The sequence below is a fragment of the Danio rerio genome, chromosome 16 (assembly GCF_052040795.2).
Source record: "Danio rerio strain M-AB ecotype USA chromosome 16, GRCz13ab, whole genome shotgun sequence".
Classification (NCBI taxonomy): domain Eukaryota; kingdom Metazoa; phylum Chordata; class Actinopteri; order Cypriniformes; family Danionidae; genus Danio; species Danio rerio.
In genome coordinates, this window is record NC_141036.1 from 17159850 (window position 1) to 17181914 (window position 22065).

The window sequence follows — 22065 nt, forward strand, 5'->3', positions numbered from 1 at the left end:
AGAAATAATAGACCAGATTTGGGCCAGAATAAAAGCAATCTGTGGCCCAGAATAGGGTCAGTTTTGGTTCATTTGGTTGAATTTCAGCTGATATGTTGTATTGTTTTGGCTTATTTGTGGCCGAGATCTGACAAACAGGAGCGGACCGCCCTAGAGCCATCATTCCATTCAGTATGTGGTCCAGATGTAAGTGTCTCATGTGGGCCGGATCTGGGCCAGAAAAAAAGCAAACTGTGGCCCAGAATAGGGTCAGTTCAGGTTTATTTGGTTGAATTGTGGCTGATATGTGATATTGCTATGGCTTAATTGTGGCCTAGATCTGGCAAACAGGAGGGGACTGCCCAAGTGCCATCATTACATGTGGTATGTGGGCCGGATGTAAGTGTGGGTTTGAGCCACATGAGTTTTGTTATCTGGGATAGCACAAATTAATGTTAGTAGCCTAAATATTAAGGGACAATTTGCCAAAATTAAGGGATTTTCATTTTATTTTTATTAATTTTATTGTTTACCCACCCTATACCAAACCTGTTTATTTATCTTCAATATATATATATATATATATATATATATATATATATATATATATATATATATATATATATATATATATATATATATATATATATATTAATGATTGCTGGGAAGCCATTGACCATTGAAAGTTTATGTTTGTCAATGGTTAATGCCTGATTTCCAGCATTTTTAAAATGCCATATTTAGAGTTTCTACAGAAAGCTACTTAAGAATGAGTAAATAAAGAGAAAATTAAAAAGTTCTCACATATAATGATTCAGGATGGTTGAATTTTAAAGCAAAGATTTTGAAGAGCATGATCAATTTACATTAACAAATTTCAGAATGTTATTCACACAAAGTGTATAGGTTCAGTTGGCTTTTCATATAGTTCATTCATCATATGGGGAAATTTTATAGTACCTTTTTAGAAATGAAGAGTATAAATCTTCATGTTACTTCTTAGGAACAAAGACTTGCTTCTTAAAGTACTAAGTAAACAGTAGACGTTTGTAAAAACATGGCACTGAGTAAATGGTCATCTATCATTTTATATTAAATAAATGACACATTAAACACACTGCAAAATGGTTTTATACAGGATTTACCCAAGTGCAGTTTAGATAAATAGAACAAACCTAAGCTGCTGTAGCAACTGTATATTGTCACGCGATAGCACATCATTCATGACTTTCAGCAGCTTGATCACACCGTGCGGCAGGAACATACATATATTACTCCCTGAACATGCTCTGATGTTTCTTCGGTAAATGGAAACACATGCCAATGGAAAATGAAAAGAGGTCCACACACCAGGTCCTCGTGCTGTTCCATGTTACAGTAAATGGCGTTCTTCCAAGCTATGTTATAGAGGTTACTGTAAAAGGATATATTTAAGGGGTGGTCAAGAGTGTATTTTTTAGGCTTGGTTGTGTGTACAAGATGCAAAGCAATCTGTGTTCATTCTTTCATTTGTAGAAAATCACATTATTTTTTCATATATCTTCAGATATCTTACTTGGATCTTACTTACTTAGATATCTTATTGTATACAGTTACTCAGCTAACATAAAAACCACTGTCATATTTTCTTGTTACTCTGAAAGGCCTACCCTCAAGAGACTATGATTGGTCAGCTAACATAATATGATGTGATTCGTGCATCGGCTCCACGTCACCAGGAAAAGTGTCACGTCTCTACAAGCATGCTGTTTTGCGCTGTGTAAATACTATCAGTCAGTGTGGCTGTTAGCTGCATCAGTTTGCGGCCCTTTAAAATAAAGAGCATCAAGGCTATTTGATATTGAAGAATGCACTGAAATCAAACAAACCAAAGAAATTAATTTAAACTTATAGATTTTGATAATTAATGTATCCAGATTATCTAACTAACATGTCACATATTCATTTATTCATTTTCTTGTCAGCTTAGTCCCTTTATTAATCCGGGGTCACCACAGCGGAATGAACCGCCAACTTATCCAGCAAGATTTTACGCAGCCGTTGCCCTTCCAGCCGCAACTCATCTCTGGGAAACATTCACACACACATTCACACACATACACACGAACGCAAGGAGAACATGCAAACTCCTCACAGAAACGCCAGCTGAGCCAAGGTTCAAACCAGCGACCCAGCGACCTTCTTGCTGTGAGGGGACAGCACTACCTACTGCGCCACTGCCTAGCCTATGTCACATATTTAAATGCAAATTAGTGTGCCATTGATTTCATTCATTCATTCATTTTCTTTTCAGCTTAGTCCATTTATTAATCTGGGATTGCCACAGCAGAATGAACCGCACACTTATCCAGCATATATTTTATGCAGCAGATGCTCTTCCAGCTGCAACCCATCACTGGTAAACATCTATATACACTCATTCACACACTACGGTCAATTTAGCTTACCCAATCCATCTATACCGCATGTCTTGGGACTTGTGGGGGAAACCCATGCAAACACAGGGAGAACATGCAAACTTCATACAGAAATGCAAACTGACCCAGCTGAGGCTCAAACCAGCGACTTTCTTGCTGTGAGGCGAGTGTGCTACCCACAGCGCCACTGTCACGCTGTGTTGTTTATTTTTCATGTTTTATCTTTAAAACAGACACTTGTGAAGAAGACTACAAAGTCCCAAATAGATCCCCAAAGAGTTAAAGACCCTATGACACACACGCAGAGACATCTACAATCTACACTGTTCTCTGTCAAACAACATTTGTTCATGTGCGTCACAGAGCAGCTGGCAACCACAAACCAATACAGCGCTGCCTTATTCACATATAAACACACACATGTAGTGTATAGCATTTTTTAAATTGAAGGATCATCTAGGTAGCCTGTACTTCTTAATAATGATGTTATTAACCCTTTAACTACCCATTAGGAAAACAAAAGTTTGGATTGCATTTCTTAACTCCTAATGTTGCTAGTTAACACACTCATTTTTTATCACATGCATTTTTTTCAACACATCCCATAATTTCTAAAACATCAGCCTCTACCAAATAGTTATGTCAGTTTATAGTAAAAGTACCAGAATTAATACATATACTATGAAAAGTCTGAAATGTGAAGTTTAAGACCAAATTATTTTTAAAATATCAAAATTTTTTATATTATTCATTCATTCATTTTCCTTTTGGCTTAGTCCCTTTATTAATCCGGGCTCACCACAGCAGAATAAACCACCAACTTATCCAGCATGTTTTTTTTATGCAGCAAATGGCCTACCAGCCGCAACCCATCTCTGGGAAACATCCACACACACTCTTTCACACACATACACTACGGACAATTTAACCTACACAATTCACCTGTACCACATGTATTTGGACTGTGGGGGAAACCAGAGCACCCTGAGGAAACCCACTTGAACGCAGGGTGAACATACAAATTCCACACAGAAACGCCAACTGACCCAGCCGAGGCTTGAACCAAAGACTTTTTTTGCTGGGAGGTGACAGCACTACCTACTGTGCCACTGCATCACCTATTCAAATATTAAATCATTTTTATTTTTAAGTACACCATAAAATATTTCAGATGAAGCTTTTTTTACAATAAAAACAAGTCAAGTGTAGTAATGCAACAGGATTATGTTTGTATTCTTGTAAACCAACAATGTTGTGTGTGTTAACAAAGTCTATATAATACACAAGATGTGTGACTCAAATCTTTTTGAATGGGGAAAAGTGTAAATATGTGAAAAAAGCCCCACCTACTAGTTCAGGAGCCAATCATCGATCGCTATTTGGCTAATAAAGCCTGCTTTCTAGTACAGGTGCCAATCATCGATCGCTAGAATTTTATGTTTCCCCATTCAAACAGAATGCCTGGCATACTGCCAGAGAGGTGTTTCAAAGTTGAAATGACTTTCCTTAAAGTGACTTTGATGTTAACCATTATTTAAAACAGTCATTATTTTAATCATATTAACAGTCATTATTTAAAACAGACAAAACATAGTCAACCATTTAGTAGAGCAGGCAGTTAAAGCGTTAAGTCACAATCAACAATAGTGGGTCAGTTTCAGAAAGTGCAAAAAGCTGATACAGACTCAATATGACTCATATTATCCAATGAAAACACTGTCACATCCAAGCGCTGCAGTGCAATACACACAAACCCCATGCAAAATCCACAAAAAAGTAAATGCTAGCAAAAGCATAGTCCGGGCCAGTGCAGACACATAAATAAATGCTTCCTGAATGAAAACCATATTTCAGTTTATATCATTTGCTCAGTCTTGAATCTTAATCTTCCCTTCTCTTCTGTGTTTTTATCATTATTTCTTATTCATTGTTTTTTATAATGCCTTTATGCACTCTTTCGTTTCTTCTCTCGTCATTTTCATCACTAAAACACACTCATCTGCTATTGTAATAATTTAATGACTTCTTTACAGTGTTATGTTTCTGCAGAGTCATTTATGCAGTGGCGTTCTTCAGGTCAGGAGAACTTGCAAAACATTCCAAATGATTCACTCAGATCATTTATTAATGTGCTGTTCTTATATATAAAAATCTTTATTGATCATTTTATGTTATACACACCTCACATTTCATTTATAGATTCTTTCAGCCAAGCTTTCTTGTGCAAAGCAATGCATTAATTAATAGTAAAACATAACCAATATAACATAGGTACACTAAAACAACAGCAAAATCTTCAAAAAAATATTTTTGAAGGGTCCAGGGTTGGTGCAATTTCTCAAATACATGATTTTTAGAATATTTGTACTGAAATTTCTGAAATCACTGAAATTGACATTGTCCATTATCATGCATAAAATATGGGAAAATATAGAGCATCAAGATGTGCTAGTGGATCTCAGTTTACTTTCAAGAGCATTTTGTTTAAAATATAAAAAAAAAAATATTTTAAGGTGTCAGATATATAGAGTCAAGACTGTAAATGATTTGTTGGCTAGGGTATTTTGATTAAATATAACGAAGTACCTCATTGAGAACATAATGTCCGATTGGAGATTCTGTCTCCTGGCTTAATGACAGAAGTAATTTATCCTCCACAACAGAGCAAACTCTGACACGTCCTTTAGCTTTGAGCCAAATCTATACTGTGTAATTTTTCCTTTGCACTTAAACTAATAAACCAATTCACACCTGTTGTTAGAGTATCCTGGGGCAATTCATAAATCCCACCAAACATGTTTTCTCCCTTTCAAGTTGCCCCTATAAGCAGATGTTTCACACATTTTAGTTCTTTAGTACTATTTAATCTCAGTTCGACAAGACTTAGTTGTCAATGTAATCTCAGTGTGTTGTTTGTCTTTCTCTAAAGGCTTTCATAAGAGTTCATTACTTAGCATCACATTCTGGTTAGCAGAGACCTTAAAGGAAAAGTTCACCCAAAGTTCAAACCAAGCTTTTTTGAATTTGGTGGAAAAACACAAAAGACGGTATTCTTATGAATGTTGGGGAAAAAGCACTATGGAAGAACTATGGAGGTCAATAGCTGTATTTTTCCTCAACATTCTTCAGTATATCTTCCTTTGTGTTCCACAGATCAAAGAATTCAAATAGTAGTTTATTTAACTGAAGGATCAGTAAATGATGGCAGAATATAGATTACTGGTTGAACTATCCCAAAAACTTGATGCTGCTCAGATTTTATATACATATATATATATATATAATATATATATATATATATATATGAATTTATATTATCCAAGTAGCATAACACACACACCATCAATGGCCTGCATTAGAGAGTATTGCTATATTTGCACAGCACATTTAAAAAGCTATAATCCTTAAGCCCTTTAGCACCAAAATGAGTAATCTGTTAAGTAAAATAACTATGCACAGACATGGTCATACGCTCATTCACTCGGCCGCCGTTTTTAAAACATGAAAGCGAGGCTGCGGTGAGAAGAAACACTAAAATATAGGATTAGCACTGTAAGCATTGCAACAACATGCTGTGATGATTTCAAAATGCAGATATGGTATAAACATCACTTTAATAGCATTCAGTTAAGTTTAATTTTAACAATTAAAAGCATGTTAGACATCAAACAAAATTACAATCTCTTTAAGAGTTATAAACTTAAGTGTTCTCCTAGGCTTCAGCTCAAGGCACCGGGTGAACACTGTGACCCTAACATTTAAGTGCCGCTGAGTGCGTTCTTAAACATTGTGGATTTGCCATAATATTCACCAGTCCTTAACAGAAATGACTGTGATTGGCCGTGTTCATCAGTTCACCGCTCTTCACTGAGTGCAAACACAAATACAGACACTGGATCATTTTAAAGCAGCGAAGATCAGCTGATTGCTTGTCTGTGTTTGCACTCGGTAAACAGTGGTGAAGTGCAGTAAACTGATGACCTTCATGGCCAATAACAATCATTTCTGTTGAGCACTTGAGAATATGGCAAACCCGCAGTGTTTAGGAACGCACTCAACAGTGCTTAAATGTTAGTGGGAATTAATTTCAGTACTGAAATTCAGTATTGTGACAGGTTTAATAGAGTAAAAGAATCAGTTCATTAACTTGAGTTTGATAAATGGTATCTAAAACGTTTGTTTAGGAAAGAAAACGTTAGCTAACTAGTGCTATTTTCCTTAAATGAGCTGATAATGTGGTCAGCTATCCCTTTTTATTTTTACTAACCATTTAGAACGGACATTCAGGTCACTCGGGAGGTGGTGAAATTATAAATTTGTGTAACATTCTCATTGCTGATAAGATATACAGCCAGGTACACAATGTTCCTGTGTGACTCAGGTGACACTTCCTAGTTTCTTCCCACCTCAGCCTTGATTTTGCTTATAAAATGGTGGCTGCGTGAAAGTTTTATAGGCTGTACAATTTGGTGGACAAAACAAAAAAGTGGGCAACTCTAATTATTGCTCAGAGCTGCCCTTTTGGCAAAGTGGCGCAGCTGCGCTTATTGTCTTTCTGCTGGTCCTTCTGCGCTTGCCTGTCAGGAGTGTGTAGAAGAACGGATTCACACATGAGTTTCCATAAGTCAATCCTGTGAGGATGCGATTAATGGTCACCTGTGTCCCAACCGGCACCACACGAAGAACCTCAGGCTGGTACAACGGTAGAAGCTGCCAGATCCAAAATGGAAGGAAACAAGCCCAGAATGTCAGCACAATACCCAGGATAAGGAGCAGAACTTTTGGGCGAGGTGCACGGGGTGGGTAGGCGTTACCCCCTCCAGCCCAAGCTGGTTGAGTTTGAGATACCCAGTACAGTCTCCCCAAAGCTGCATACAAAGCTCCAATTGCCAGTCCTGGGCCTAGGATACTGGTGCAGAAGAGGATACTGAGGTAGGCTTTCGAACTCTGCTCATCCCAGGCAGGAACACACAACTTTCCTTCATGGTTCTCTCCATCTTCAAGGTGCAAAGTAATCATCATGGGCAAACTGAGAGCGATGGCAAAGCCCCAGGCCAAAGCGACTCTTAAAAGTCCAGAGGATGGTGTGGATGTGGTTGCCAATGGATCGGCCACAGCTCGATACCGATCCAGACTCATAGCGGTGAGGGTAAAGATGCTTGCGTGCATTGTTAACAAGTCCAGACTGAGTAGGAGTCGACAGCCAAGTTCGCCAAATGCCCAGTCAGATGCCAGACTGTCATACACAATGAAAGGGGCAGTGGACAGGTACACCAAATCTGCTAAAGCCAGACTCAGAACCTGCAGGTGAAGAGAGGAAGAGGAGGAGGAAGATGTGGGAGAGGAAGATGGAGAAAAAGAGGGAGAGAAAGAAGGGGAGGAAGAACCAAGGCAGGACAGACTGTAACAACACATAGGGGCAGTATGCCGCCTTCTTGACATTCTGCGGCGGCGAAGGAGAAGTACTAGGGTGTACAAGTTGCCCAGAATACCCAACAGAGAAAGGAGGGATAGGAAAAAGCAGAAGAGAGCAGTGGAAGCTACACTTGGGGATGGGGAGAGAGAGGGTGATGATGAGGGAAAGGAAAGGTTAGTGAAAAAAGGAAAGGTGTATGAAGGTGAAGGGGAAGAGAAGAGGGAAGTAGAACCAGGTATATCCATTTGTCCTGGAGAGCAAGAGTCTCAAAATGAGTAACCTTCCGATGAAATAAGGAGGCCAATGCAACGAGTGTTTTAGATGAACTACTGTATCCAGGACATCAGGGGATCCATATTAGAATGGGAGATCTGAGAGCAGATTAATAAAGGTAAAAGAGGGGAAACAAGAGAAAATGAAATAGTGATTTTATAAACTTTTATTAATTATGAGGCTTGTGCAAATTATGACATTGATATTAAACACTGATATTGAATAATTTGAACAATTTCACACAAAACTTCACATAAAACTTGACCATAGAGCAAAACTAGTGAAAAACTAAATAAATAAGCTTCCATAAAATTAGGACAATGTTTGACCAATAATGAACTATTTTGAAATATGAGAGTTAAAAATCCAATTACTGAGGAATTTTCAATTAAAGTGGTCTAAATGAAATACTTAGCAATGCAGATTACTATAGCATTACATTTTGACCCTGATATATTTCTGGTTATTGCCAAAAAAAACAACAAAAAAAAAAACATGCAAATTATCTTGTGTGATCCAGAGTCCCTCGCAAATAAAAAAAGCTGTCAGAATTAATTAAACCAGAATCTAGAGAATATTTACACTTAACATTTCCCCCTCAAACTAATGTCCGAAATGCTGGGGGTATCGAATAGACAAGGAGAACCCCTTACTAGACCCTTTTATTTTAATAAGCACGCAGCCGACGTCATCTGAGGGAATTCTATTTTTCATCATGATGACGGGTGTTAAGATCAAAGCCCTGCCGGGGGTCCCACGAACACTTACAGGAAAGAATGTTGGTGGCACATGGTGACCCTTAGCGGGACAGGTTACAAGCACTGGCACTGGCAGTACCCCGCCGCGGCCATTACCCCTCAGAGAGCGTGCCTTAAATAACATTTTATAAACAGACTCGCAAATCTGTTCATTTAATTGTTAGCCGAGCACAAGACAAATCTGGGATTTATTAACTGAAATTACCTGCGCCAATTTAATAATAAATTTGTAGGAGCATAAAGCTTTAAAAATATGCAAACTAAAACTTTGAATAATAATAATATTTTTCTTCTTATTAATTAATCATTATTATTAATAATAATAATATTATTAATATTTTTATTATTATTATTATTATTATTATTATTATTATTATTATTATTAAACTAGTCCCTGCGTGAGTTCCAACATGTAACTTTTAAAGTTGTAGGCTAATTTATTGTTTTAATAATATAAAAATGTCGAACAGGAATGCAATGAATTATGGAGGCTGGAAGACCGGTGTATGTTGCAACACGGAGTGAGTTGTAACATCATTAGTTTAACCGGCTAGGAATGAGCTCCATCATTCATGATATGACAGCAGAAGAGTGAATATAAACATATATCGGATTTACAGAAGAAAACAATATTTTGAGGTAAGAAAGTGTAATTTATGATAAATAAATAATTTCACAAACTGTCAAATCATATTTTACAATTTGAAATAGCCGTATTTAACATACACACGTGCGCACATTGCTTCTTTAAAAAAAATTAAATATACTGGCAACAAGGGAATGTTTAAAGATTTTCCATAATTCTGTAATGCGACAGGCCACTTGACTCAAGCGCACTTACAGTAATCTAGTTTATTTTACATTTCTTAGTATAATGTGTATTTATTTTGTTTGTTTTATTTGCTAAGTTTGCTTAATAACAGCTATAAATTAATAAAGCCACCAGATCGTTATTTTGCAGCCTGAGAGATTGTAAAATCACGTATTAATAATTGTATCTATTTGTCGTAGATTTTGTAGATGTTTGAGGACATCAATCATGGACTCATTCCGCAAAAAGAAAAAAGGCCAACAGATGTTAAAGCCGCTGACACGGATCTTTCCATTTAGTTCTTAATTGGCGCATCCTTAGAGATGTCTACGGGTGTGTAAAACAATGACATGTCCAAGACAGCTAAAGCTGCTCGTCAGCTAAATCGAATAAACAAGAATATATCAGATTAATAGATAGACAGACGACAGCATAGCATATTATTATATAATAATTTGATTAGGCCGTTTGTCCTTTTAATTTCTGGCGAACAAACAAACAAATCTGTAGCTATTTATTAATACAGACGTATGATACGATAAACAAAAAATTTAAAATCCGAAAACATGCCTTACCCTTAACTGAGTATTCAGAGATAGCATGTTCCATAAATCGGCCTTCATCCACACTTCAAACAACGAGACAATGACGAAAATCCCAATGTCGGTTATTCTAATTAAACGGCGTCTTTATAAGGCATAAATCAAGACGCCAAGTGAAATGTTAAATGTTCCTCAGAGGACACACTTAAAGAAACTTAGGACAGTGTAGAGTATCTCTCAGTCAGAACCAGCTAGTCCACTCCTCTCACTCATATGTTGTCAAAAGCAAATGAGGGGAGGGAAGAGAAGAGGCTGGAGAAAGAAGGGTGTCTTTAATAAAGACCCACACTATTATCAATGGCCTTTGAGGAAGACAATTGATCTTCATTGGCAGAGGGTTGAATGTAATTTGATGTAGCTAGTCTCTTAACCTGAATGATATTCTTTGTGGTTTTATCATGAACTTCACTCTTGTGATTAGATACCTTCAGCCCATTTTTAACAAACGTCTTTACGAGCAAAAAGTCTGTGCTTTAGGGCAGTATTTACAAGTGCCAAAAGCAATACAGTCAGTATACCATAGGAAAAACACTTGTAAATGTCAGAGAACAATATTTATGCCCACCATCCATCAAAGCTATTTGGGGTTAGCGGCATGCAGGGAATATTTCAAACCTCATTTATTGGAGAACTGTAAGAATTACAACAACAAACATGAAAAGGTACATAAAAGGATTCAGTTCTACAGGTATACCCAAGGAACAAATGAACATGTTATTAAACCTATTAATTGTGGCTGGACTGAATCATGCATGAACAATGCTGGAAGAAATTTTGATGCGCGTCACAATCCAAACCACAGCTGAGGCAGTGAAAGCCATTTAATCACTAGAAATATGTTATCGCTCCCTAACGACCATACAGTAATACATAACCATTAATGGAGAGAAAACGTTTCAGTGGAAAGACATTTTCACCTCCTTAGTCATGCAAAAGTTAAAATGATGTATGGTGTGGATGTCTTGCATACTTTTTTTGATCAGACTAAAATGTAGTCCATTAGAAGCACATGATACTTAAATCACACTCACACACACAAAACCAGTTCGATAAACATTCATGTATCCACACGTAAATCCAAACTTAATGGCTCACTTTAGAAAAAAAAAATATCTTTTGAAAGATGATTTTTGTGCAGTGTTCACTGTATGGATAGTATTTACTGGTGGGTAGCACAATCGCGTTACAGCAAGAGGGTCGCTAGTTCAAGCCCCGGCTGGCTCAGTTGGCATTTCTGTGTGGAGTTTGCATGTTCTCATTGTGTTCTCATGGGTTTCCTCTGGATACTGTGTTTTCCCCCACAGTCCAATGGCATGCGGTACAGGTGAATTGAATAAGCTAAATTGGCCATGTATGTGAGTCTGTGAATGATTGTGTACGGGTGTTTTCTAGTACTGGGTTGCTGCTGGAAAGGCATCCACTGCATGTGCTGGAATAAAAATGTGCTGGATAAGTTGGGGGTTCATTCTACTGTGGCGACCCCTGATTAATAAAGGGACTCGCTGAAAAGAATATGAATGAATGAATGTTCTTTTGTATTCTATAGAAGAAAGGAACTTAAGCAGATTGAGATGACAATGAATTAATTATATAGAATCATATATTTTAATATGATTTTTGTGTAAACAAAACCGTTAAACTTTGATTAAAACTGTTTTGTTTTAAACCCCATTAAAGTTCAATGTATTAAAAAAAACATTTCTTAAAAAATTCTTACATGTTCCATTAAAAAAGAGCTTGGAACTGACACAGTGAATAAATGTCAGAATCAAATAATCAGTTTACGGTAAACTATCTCTTTAAACTTGGTTAAACCACCCAAAAACAGATGAAAGTAATACCTAAGCTGCATAAAGTTTTGATTATGGTCACTGGTTTTCCAATGTTTTGATATCATTTAGGTGTAAACCACAAAAAATGAGAGCTTTTCACCAGTCAGTCCAAAACGTGTAATTCCATACACACCAAAAAATCGAATTAGAATCTGACTGGGAACAGCATCCAAAAGTTGAACAAGTCTGTCGTTTCCATTTTTCAGATTAGTTATCAAACAGTTCATCTTATAAGATTCAGCTTAATACTTTAAACCTGAAATCTAAAATTTTGAAGCACACGTGTGAGTGAGTTGACACATCATGTTCTTTCCTGTAAAATGAAGATGACTCATAAGATGAAGACAATCCAGGATAAAGGAACAACCAGCATAAATTATCATCCAGTAAGAATGAAAGAGTAATGGAGTTAGAGAAAGAGACAGAAGTTATAACCCCGTCTCCTCATGAGCTACTGACACCAAAGTCTGTATTGCACCCGTTGCCAACACACATCAACACAGGGCCAACAAACACATATCTGCACATCTACCACACTCCCGCCAACACACACACAGCTGACACACTTCAACTTAACACCACCCCTGAACACCCGATACAGTCAACGCTCAAACACATCTAATCAATGGAGTAAGGAGACAGTGTGAAGTTGACCGCAAGAGTCCAGCTGAATTTTTATTGCAGTTTGTAGTGCCTGCTTAATGAATTAGTCACTTTTTTCAACGGTTATTTTTTTTGACAACTTTAAAATAAAGGCATTTGAGTCGCTAAAATATTTACAAAAGCTATTATTTCTAAGAAACTTTTTTAAAATATTTTCCAAATAATGTTTAACAGAGCAAGGGAATTTTCACAGTATGTCTGATAATATTTTTTCTTCTGGTGAAAATCTTATTTGTTTTATTTCAGCTAGAATAAAAGTTAAAAACATAAAACAGTTTTAAATTATTAGCCCCTTTAGCTATATCTTTCAATAGTCTACAGAACAAACCATCATTATACAATAACTTGCTTAATTACCCTAACCTGCCCTTAACTTAACCTAATTAACCTAGTTAAGCCTTTAAATGTCACTTTAAGCTGTATTGAAGTGTCTTGAAAAATATCTAGTCAAATATTATTTACTGTCATCATGGCGAAGATAAAATAAATCAAATATTAGAAAGGAGTTATTAAAACTATTACGGCAACCCTTATTATCATAGTTCTCTGCTATAAGTGTACTTCCTGGGGAATATTGTGACTTATGTAACTGCAATCTTTTTTTCTGTAATCCTTTTGTCTTTTCTTTCCCTGTCCAGACCCTCAAGCTTCGTCTTTGTTAGTCTGCTACATATTGTTAGATAGCAAAGCATGATCATATCACCCATTACTGTTGTCACTTTATTTATTTATGTATTTATTATTATTTTATGTATTTTTTATTCTTTTATTTTATAAAATTTAGCAGGTTTTTTCTATTATTATTTTTTTAATTACTTTTTTACTATCTTTCTTTAGGCATTTAGGGTTTGTTAAAGTGGGTTTTATATATATATATATATATATATATATATATATATATATATATATATATATATATATATATATATATATATACAAATAATTTTCCAAATAATGAGTAACAGAGCAAGTAAATTTTCAGAGTATGTCTGATAATATTTTCTCTTCTGTAGAAAGTCTTATTTCTTTTATTTCAGCTAGAATAAAAGCACTTTTTAATTTTTTAAACACCATTTTAGGGTTAAAATTATTAGCCCCTTTAAGTTATATTTTTTCGATAGTCTACAGAACAAACCATCATTATACAATAACTTGCCTAATGCCTAATTGCCCAAACCTGCCTAGTTAACTTAATTAACCTAGTTAAGCCTTTAAATGTTACTTTAAGCTGTATAGAAGTGTCTTGAAAAATATCGAGTCAAATATTATTTACTGTCATCGTTGCAAGTTTGAAATAATTCAGTTATTAGAAATGAATTATTAAAATTATTGGGGGGGGGGGGCTAATAGTTCTGACTCCAACTGTATATAGTATACTGATAAATTAGTATTGCATGTAAAATACTGATAAATTAGTATTGCATTGACTGTAAGTAAACAGATTTTTACTGCATTAGTAACTACACAGTAACATATAAATAAAAGAAGATGCAGCATACTGTAACATCAGACATTCTCAGTTAATCTAGGCTTTCTACTCATTTGCTACTACAATGCACAAAGCTTTTACAGTATTTTCTTGATTTTACAAAAAAAATACTGGCAGTTGCATTTTAAGGAGCTCAAGGAGCTCAAGCTTTAAGGAAATCTATCTACGTTATACTCTCACCTATATGGTTATGAACTTTGGGTCATGACCGAAAGGACAAGATCTTGGATACAAGCGGCCGAAATGAGTTTTCTTTCGCAGGGTGGCAGGGCACACCATTATTGACAAGGTGAGGAGCTCTGTAGTACTAGTCAGAGTGTTGCATGGTTTCCTGAACTATATAATAAACTTGATTACATTTTCAAGATATTCTTTTTTTTTTTTTTTTAATTAGTAAATTACCAGTAATGTATATTTTTTTTCTTTAAAAAATAAAAACTGAAACTTAAGTTATTCAAAAAAATCTAATTTGTCCAAACAATATAAGTCACTGAGGTCCTGTGTAGTTTTATCCCATGAAGACTTTCTTAACTACGAAAACAGTTGAAATGTTCTTCAAAATATTTTTTTGTATCAGTCGAGGTCACTGTGAACTTTCTCTTCTTCAAATGTGAATAAATCGAAACATATACAGATTTGAAACAACATAAGGATGAGTAAATAATGACAGATTTTTTATTTGATGTTCATTATGCCTGCAGAGGCATTAGACTGATAATCCTTTCTCAAGCCACTGCTGCGTTGGTCTAAAATCGGTTATAACTCTTGTGTGAAGTATGTAGGATTTAGAGGGGTGATCTGGGCTTAGCGTGTCCCAGGCATGTGCTGTATATTTGAGAACACAAGATGGACAGAGACAGGCACCAGAGCCAAGACGAGAAGAAGGGCAACATACCTCTCCCTGCAGGGTGTGTGGAATTTCAACAAATACCTGGCACAGGCCTGCCAAAATAGGCAAAAGAGAGGGGGATTAATAGAAAGAGACACACACGGGACAGAGACAAAATGCGTTTGTCTGATGTCTCACTAACGGACAGAGAGTGCATAATAAATAGAAAATAGAACAAACAGATCTTGATGTGACAACGATAAAAATGCAACACAGGCATCATTCTTCTCTAGGACAATATGACAAATGGAAATTGAAAAGTACTATGGAATTAACACTAGAAGCTTTATTTTTTTGTGTGTGTTTTTTTTTCATCTCTTATTTCAAATTTAATTAGCCTAATTTTGTCATTAAGCTTTCAATATTATGTAAATGGCATAGTGTAACCACCTGGTTAAACCTCATATAAAACACAGTGCCAAAATTTCCTTCAGTTAACCAAAGAGAAAACTGAAGTCATTGCATTTAGGAACAGAGATGAGGGGTTAAACTAACAAATTAAGGTTAAGAATCTTGGTGTGATTCTGGAGTTAGATCTGAATTCAGGAGTCATTTCAAAGCAGTAACTAAATCAGCATACTACCATCAAAAAACAATGCAAGAATTAGATGCTTTGTTTCCAGTGAAGACTTGGACTGCTTTTATCACCAGCAGGGCGGATTACTGTAATGGACTCCTGACTGGCCTTCCCAAAAAGACAGTCAGACAGTTGCAGCTCATCCAGAACGCTGCTGCATTACATTCAGAATAGATTTTAAAGTATTACAACTTGTCTATAAATCACTAAATGGCCTAGGACTTCAATACATTACAGATATGCTGACTAAATACAAACCTAACAGATCACTCAGATCTTTGGGATCAAATAAATTAGAAATTCCAAGGGTTCAGTCAAAGCAGGGTAAATCAGCCTTCAGCTACTACAACCCTGCTGCTGGAATCAGCTTCCGGAAATGATCAGATGTGCTCCAACATTAGGCACATTCTAATACAGACTTAAAACACATTTGATTAGCTGTGTCTTTTCTGAATGAGCACTGTGCTATGTCTGATAGCTCGCACTACTATGTCTTTCTTTTCTTTTTAATTATTTTACAACCTGTTTTATCACATTTTAATCTGTTTTTCATTATTTTAAATTCAGAATTTTAAAGACATAATTTATATGTCCTTGTTTCTTTTATTCTTGTTTATGCAAAGCACTTTGAATTACCACTGTGTAAGAAATGTGCTATATAAATAAACTTGCCTTGCCTATATAGGTTATCATTAAATCAAATAAACAAACAAACTAACTAACTAGCTAACTAAATGATTACATTTTGCTTGGAGTGTTTTCAGAAACACAACAAAACCACAAAAAGATAAACAATTCAATTAGAAATTTCAAAATAATGCAACAAAATAATAAGATTTTTTAAATCTGTGAATGTCATAATATATTCTGTTGTGTGTTTTACTGATAAAAAAAAAATACCCATAATCACCCATTTCTATCATGGTTTCACAAAAATATAAATAAATAACTCAAAATAGTAACTGCTTTAAAAAAGCTTTTCATTGATGGAACAAGAAAAATATGATGAAATATTAAGACTCATGGCGAGGCAGTGGCACTGTAGGTAGTGCTGTCGCCTCACAGCATGAAGGTCGCTGGGTCGCTGGTTCGAGCCTCGGCTCAGTTGGCGTTTCTGTGTGAAGTTTGCATGTTCTCCCTGCCTTCGCGTGGGTTTCCTCCGGGTGCTCCAGTTTCCCCCACAGACTAAAAACTGGTGTGGTACAGGTGAATTGGGTAGGCTAAATTGTCAGAAGTGTATGAGTGTGTGTGTTAATGTGTGTGGATGTTTCCAAGAGATGGGTTGCGGCTGGAGTTGTAAAAACTTGCTGGATAAGTTAGCGGTTCATTCTGCTGTGGCGACCCCGGATTAATAAAGGGACTAAGCCGACAAGAAAATAAATGAATTAAGACTCATATTAAGACTTAATTACCTGCAAAAAATTAACCACTTGCTAGTTTACCTTGTTTTTTATTAGTATTTTATTTGTCATTATTATTTGTACTTATCTGTATATGTGTTTAATGTATATAAATTGTTTATATTTCAATAATTCATTAGTGGCTTAGAAAATTAGAACTAATATAGCATTAGGTCATTTTTTGTTTAGAATGTTCATTTCACTTTACAAAATTTTCTATTATCATTAGGATTAGAATAACCAGTGTCTATTATGTCAGCTAATCCCTTTGGTCTTCATCTTGATAACCTTTTGAGAGTGGGTTTAAGTCTCTTCAGAACTGCTCTCCATCTTGTCAGTACTATAACGTATTTATGCTGCCAGCAAAATAGGGTTTGTGATTAAATATTGTATAAGGTGCAAGATTAACACCAATAACTGAGGAATAGGGAAGTGTTCTTATTTATGTTTGTTATATGATGTTATATATTTATTTCACAGCTTCCTTTACATCTTTAGAGTAACTTCAAACAGGAGCTAGAAGAGGTTCACCTATGTTGTTCTCTAAATATAATCAACTTACAATCCTCTTCATTTGTGGATCTGGCATTGTTTTTGTTCTGCGATCTGTTGCCTTTGTTAGCTTATATGGCATTGTTCTTCATTTCTTGGCTTATATGACACTGTTCTTCATTTGCTCTTCATTTGTTTGTCACATTTGCTCAGTGAACAAACCCATTTTTCAATTTTCTTTTCTGAATTGTTACCAAACCAAATGATGCTTCTAGATTTTCAGGTAAACATTCCCCCTTTCATCCCTTTATGAATTTCTGAAGGGATGGATCTATAACTCTTTTATTCTTTTATTCTTTAACTTTTATTCTTGCTGTTCGATGACATGAAGCTTTTAGATTAACATATTGCATTTCATGGTGTGTGGTGGTCTTGATGCCTAAAGCGTAAATGCAAGGTCTTACCCTTCCCAGGGTGTCTCTCTTTACATCAAAGGGGTCTTAACTACCAGACACAACTGCAGATTCCCACAGAGACCCCCAGCTCAACCTGCCTCTGAGCGTATTTGGTGCAGTTCAACTGCTCAGGGGTTTCTAACAAAAAACAATCAGATTATGGTACCTAGACATAAATAATCACAGTCCCTTTTAAATGGCTTTAAACCGCCCTTGTGCTTTGCTTACATTATGTTAATTAATTCTCCAAAGTCTTCGTCAGCCCATTGACAGATTGCCCACTTGTTTGACTTCTCCTTACAGCAGATTTAATTAAATGGGCGGACATTTTTGCATGTAACAAACGGCTCATTTCCCTGCAGACTGATTAGTGAAGTTCAAGATGAAATATTGATCCTCTGTTTCTGGTGATGATGTTTATATTCACGTCACTTTCAGGAGTCCTCCATAATAAAGACAAAGAACTGACATTCCTCCGATACGCTCTTGGTTTACTTGAATATAAGTGAAATGCATTGCAAATCTTTGGGCTTATTTCTGTCATTTTTACTTATAAACAAGCAAACTTTGTAATTCAATTGTTTTCCCAAGTGTTTTTTTTTTTTTTTAGGAGTGGGATAGTGTATTAGGGGATAATCTTTCGCTATATATTTTACACAAACATAATCTTGTTATATTAAGTGAATGTGTTTTTACAAAGGAATGGCTTGAGTGAATGTTTCAGTAACTCACTCATAATTTTGTTCTTAAATTAATCTCGTAAAGAACTTTGATTAAATAATTCAATGGTTACATAAAAAAATGCATATTTACCTACACTGTAAAAAAATCTATTATTTTACGTGTTTTTTTTTTCCGGCAGCTCGGGTGCCGAAAAAAGTATAATAACGGCTGTTAAATTACAGACATTTACCATGAAATAACAGATGGTAAATTGCAAAAATTCACCAGAAATTTTATTTAAAGGAATTTTTTGTTATCTGAGATCCATTATTTTACAGTATTTTCATTTAATGTCCATTAGTTGACCTTTTTCCGACACCCCAGCTGCCGAAAACCCCCCATAAAATAACAGATTTTTTACTGTAACACCCCCGGGTAATTTTATTTTCGGCAGAACATTAACCGTAAAATAATAGCTGTAAATTATAGAAATGGACCATTGAATAACAGTCGTAAATTACAGAAATTTATTTTAATTTTAAATTTCTGGTAAATTTCTGCAATTTAACGTCTGTTGTTTTACGGTAAATGTAATTTAACAACCGTTTCTTAACTTTTTTTACGACACCCCAGCTGCTGAAAAAAACCCTAAAATATATATTTTTTTACTGTAAAAAAGGTTTCTTTTTTTATATTTACATTTTTTACTTTTACATTTTGACACATTTAAACAATTGCAGAAATGTTCTGACCAAAATGTCATATACAGTACAGATACTTAATAAATAACCTACTATAAATTAAAAGCATTAAGCTAATGTATGCGTTATATTTTTGTTTTCACAAGCATTGGAGACATAACGTAAAATCTGCTTTTTATTAACAGGTAACTTATAGCTTTTGTCATGAGCCATGGCTGTGTTCAAAATGGCATTTAATATTTTCAAAGTGCACTGCAAAAGGAACGCAATTGTCAATATGAACATTGTTAAAACTGAATGAAAGGAAGGTACACATAAGAGTGATGACTTAATGTTTTTTAGATAGTTCCAAGTTTTAATGTTGCAACGTTCTAAATGAATAGGGCATAGGGGGATTAACTGGGAATAGAAAACAACCAGGAACTATGCTTCTAACTGCTTTAGAGGTGTAGTTGCAAGCGTACAAGTTTGCAATGCAGTTTGTGAATGTTTGCTAGAACAATGGATTTGGTAAACACAATCATTTTGGTAAAATCAATGAACTATGTTTGTCACGACGGAACTTGCGACCTTAGTTGGCTAATGATGGTTTTCAAAAACACACCCCAGGCCGATTAAAACCTGGTGAAGTGGTTAAAAATTGTGTCTGATTTGAGATGTCGCTGATGCTATCACTGTCACAGGTTGCATTAAAGTATTGTTGAGGGCTCCAAGAGCAGCTGGTTGACTCAGTCAGTGTAGTTTCGACATTACGCAGGAGCTTTGATGGCCACACTGCTATTTCACAATTGTCCAGAATCACCATATATTATGGATTTATTATTAAACAACTTTAGTCACACTAATGCTCAAATACAGTATTTCAAAACAATCAGTCCACTTTTTTTATACAATTTACATCTTATACATCATGATTACAAAAAAGATATTAAAAAATTCAAATGTTCTCCCTATTTTCTCACCCTCCTGGTTTCAAACCTGTTTGAGTTTCTTTCTTCTGATGATTACAAAAGAAGATATTTTAAAGAGAGCTGAAAACCTGTAACCACTGACTTTGATAGTGGAAAAAACTAATTCTTTGGATAGCAATGGCTAAAGGTTTCCAACATTTTTCAAAATATCTTGTTTTGTGTTTAACAGAAGAAAGAAATAGTTTAAACAGGGTGAGTAAATGATAACAGAATATGCATTTTCCCATTTATGAGTTTGCAAATACTTTACTGCAGTCATTTTTTTGTTAGCTAATTTGTTTTTCCTATCTAGGTTAGATTGTGTGTATAGGTTTATTTTTAACCTGTCCATTCCCATTGGCATTTTCTGTATTCAGGTGCTTTACATAAAATGTTGCTCACTTAGTTTAGAAATGTCCTTTTGTTTTAATAATTTTGGATTGATATGTTTGCAGTATATATATCTTTTATTATTCCTCTTTATTAAATACATTACGTTCATTACGTCAATATGATATTTTAATGTTTTTAAATAAGCTGTTCTTGCTCACCAAGGCTGCATTTATTGAATCAAAAATGCAGTACAAATTGTGAAATGTTATTGCACCATAAAATAAATGTTCAATAGTAGTTTATAATTTAATTTAATTATTTTATTCCAGTGAATTTAAAGATGAATTTTCAGCTTCATTACTCCAGTTTTATTAAGGCCAAACTCATATCCAATAATCTTCACAGACTGATTGAGAAATGTCTAATATACAATGAATCAAAAATTAAGCCTTAAATTGATAATAATAATAATAATAATAATAATAATAATAATAATAATAATAATAATAATAAATAAATAAATAATCCACATACAATTTCTCTTAATAATATAGACACAGGTGACGTGGTGGTGCAGTGGGTAGCACGATCGCCTCACATCAAAAAGGTAGCTGATTCGAGCCTCGGCTAGGTCAGTTGACATTTCTGTGTGAAGTTTGCATATTCGCCCCATGTTGGTGTAGGTTTTCTCCAGGTGCTCCAGTTTCCCCCACAAGTCCAAAGACTTGCGGTACAGGTGAATTGGGTAAGCTAAATTATCTGTATTGTATGTGTGTAAATGAGTGTGTATGGATGTTTCCCAGTGATGGGTTGCAGCTGGAAGGGCATCTGCTACGTAAAACATATGGTGGATAAGTTGGAGTTTCATTTCGCTGTGGCGACCCCAGATTAATAAAAAGGACTAAGCTAAAATAAAAGAATGAATGAATGAATATAGACACATTGCTTTTGTGTTTTAAACTGAAGAACTTTTATTATTATTATTATTATTATTATCATTAAACCAAATGTTATTTATTGTAAGGTTTTATAACTGCCCATATAAATAAACTAAAGTAAACCCTTTTAGGCATCTTCATTGAACTTGAACTGAATTTACATAAAATTCCAACGTCTAACAAGAAAGATGTGACAACTTTTGGAATTGTACTTTGTTTAATAGCCATTATTGATGTTTAAATTTTTATTTATTTATTTATTTATTTATTTATTTATTTATTTATTTATTTATTTATTTATTTATTTTTGTTTCATGTGTTTTCTCGTTTCCACCTTAATCTCTTTCCTCACATACGGTTTTTATTCTCTTTTTGAATTAAATAGACATATTTTTCTGTTGTTATTGTAATACTACGAATACATTTG

At 35.0% G+C, this 22065-nt stretch overlaps 1 protein-coding gene across 1 annotated transcript; it reads right to left on the reverse strand.

Annotated features, from left to right (window-relative positions):
- Nucleotides 1-5994: 5994 nt before the first annotated feature.
- Nucleotides 5995-10489, reverse strand: uts2r3 (urotensin-2 receptor 3). Its single transcript, XM_087288309.1, has 2 exons — nucleotides 10230-10489; nucleotides 5995-8183 (listed from the first exon to the last, which is right to left on the reverse strand). Exon 2 carries the CDS (start codon nucleotides 8055-8057, stop codon nucleotides 6897-6899), a length of 1161 nt encoding a protein of 386 aa, XP_087144435.1. The 5' UTR covers nucleotides 8058-8183; nucleotides 10230-10489; the 3' UTR covers nucleotides 5995-6896.
- Between the last annotated feature and the right edge of the window lie 11576 nt (nucleotides 10490-22065).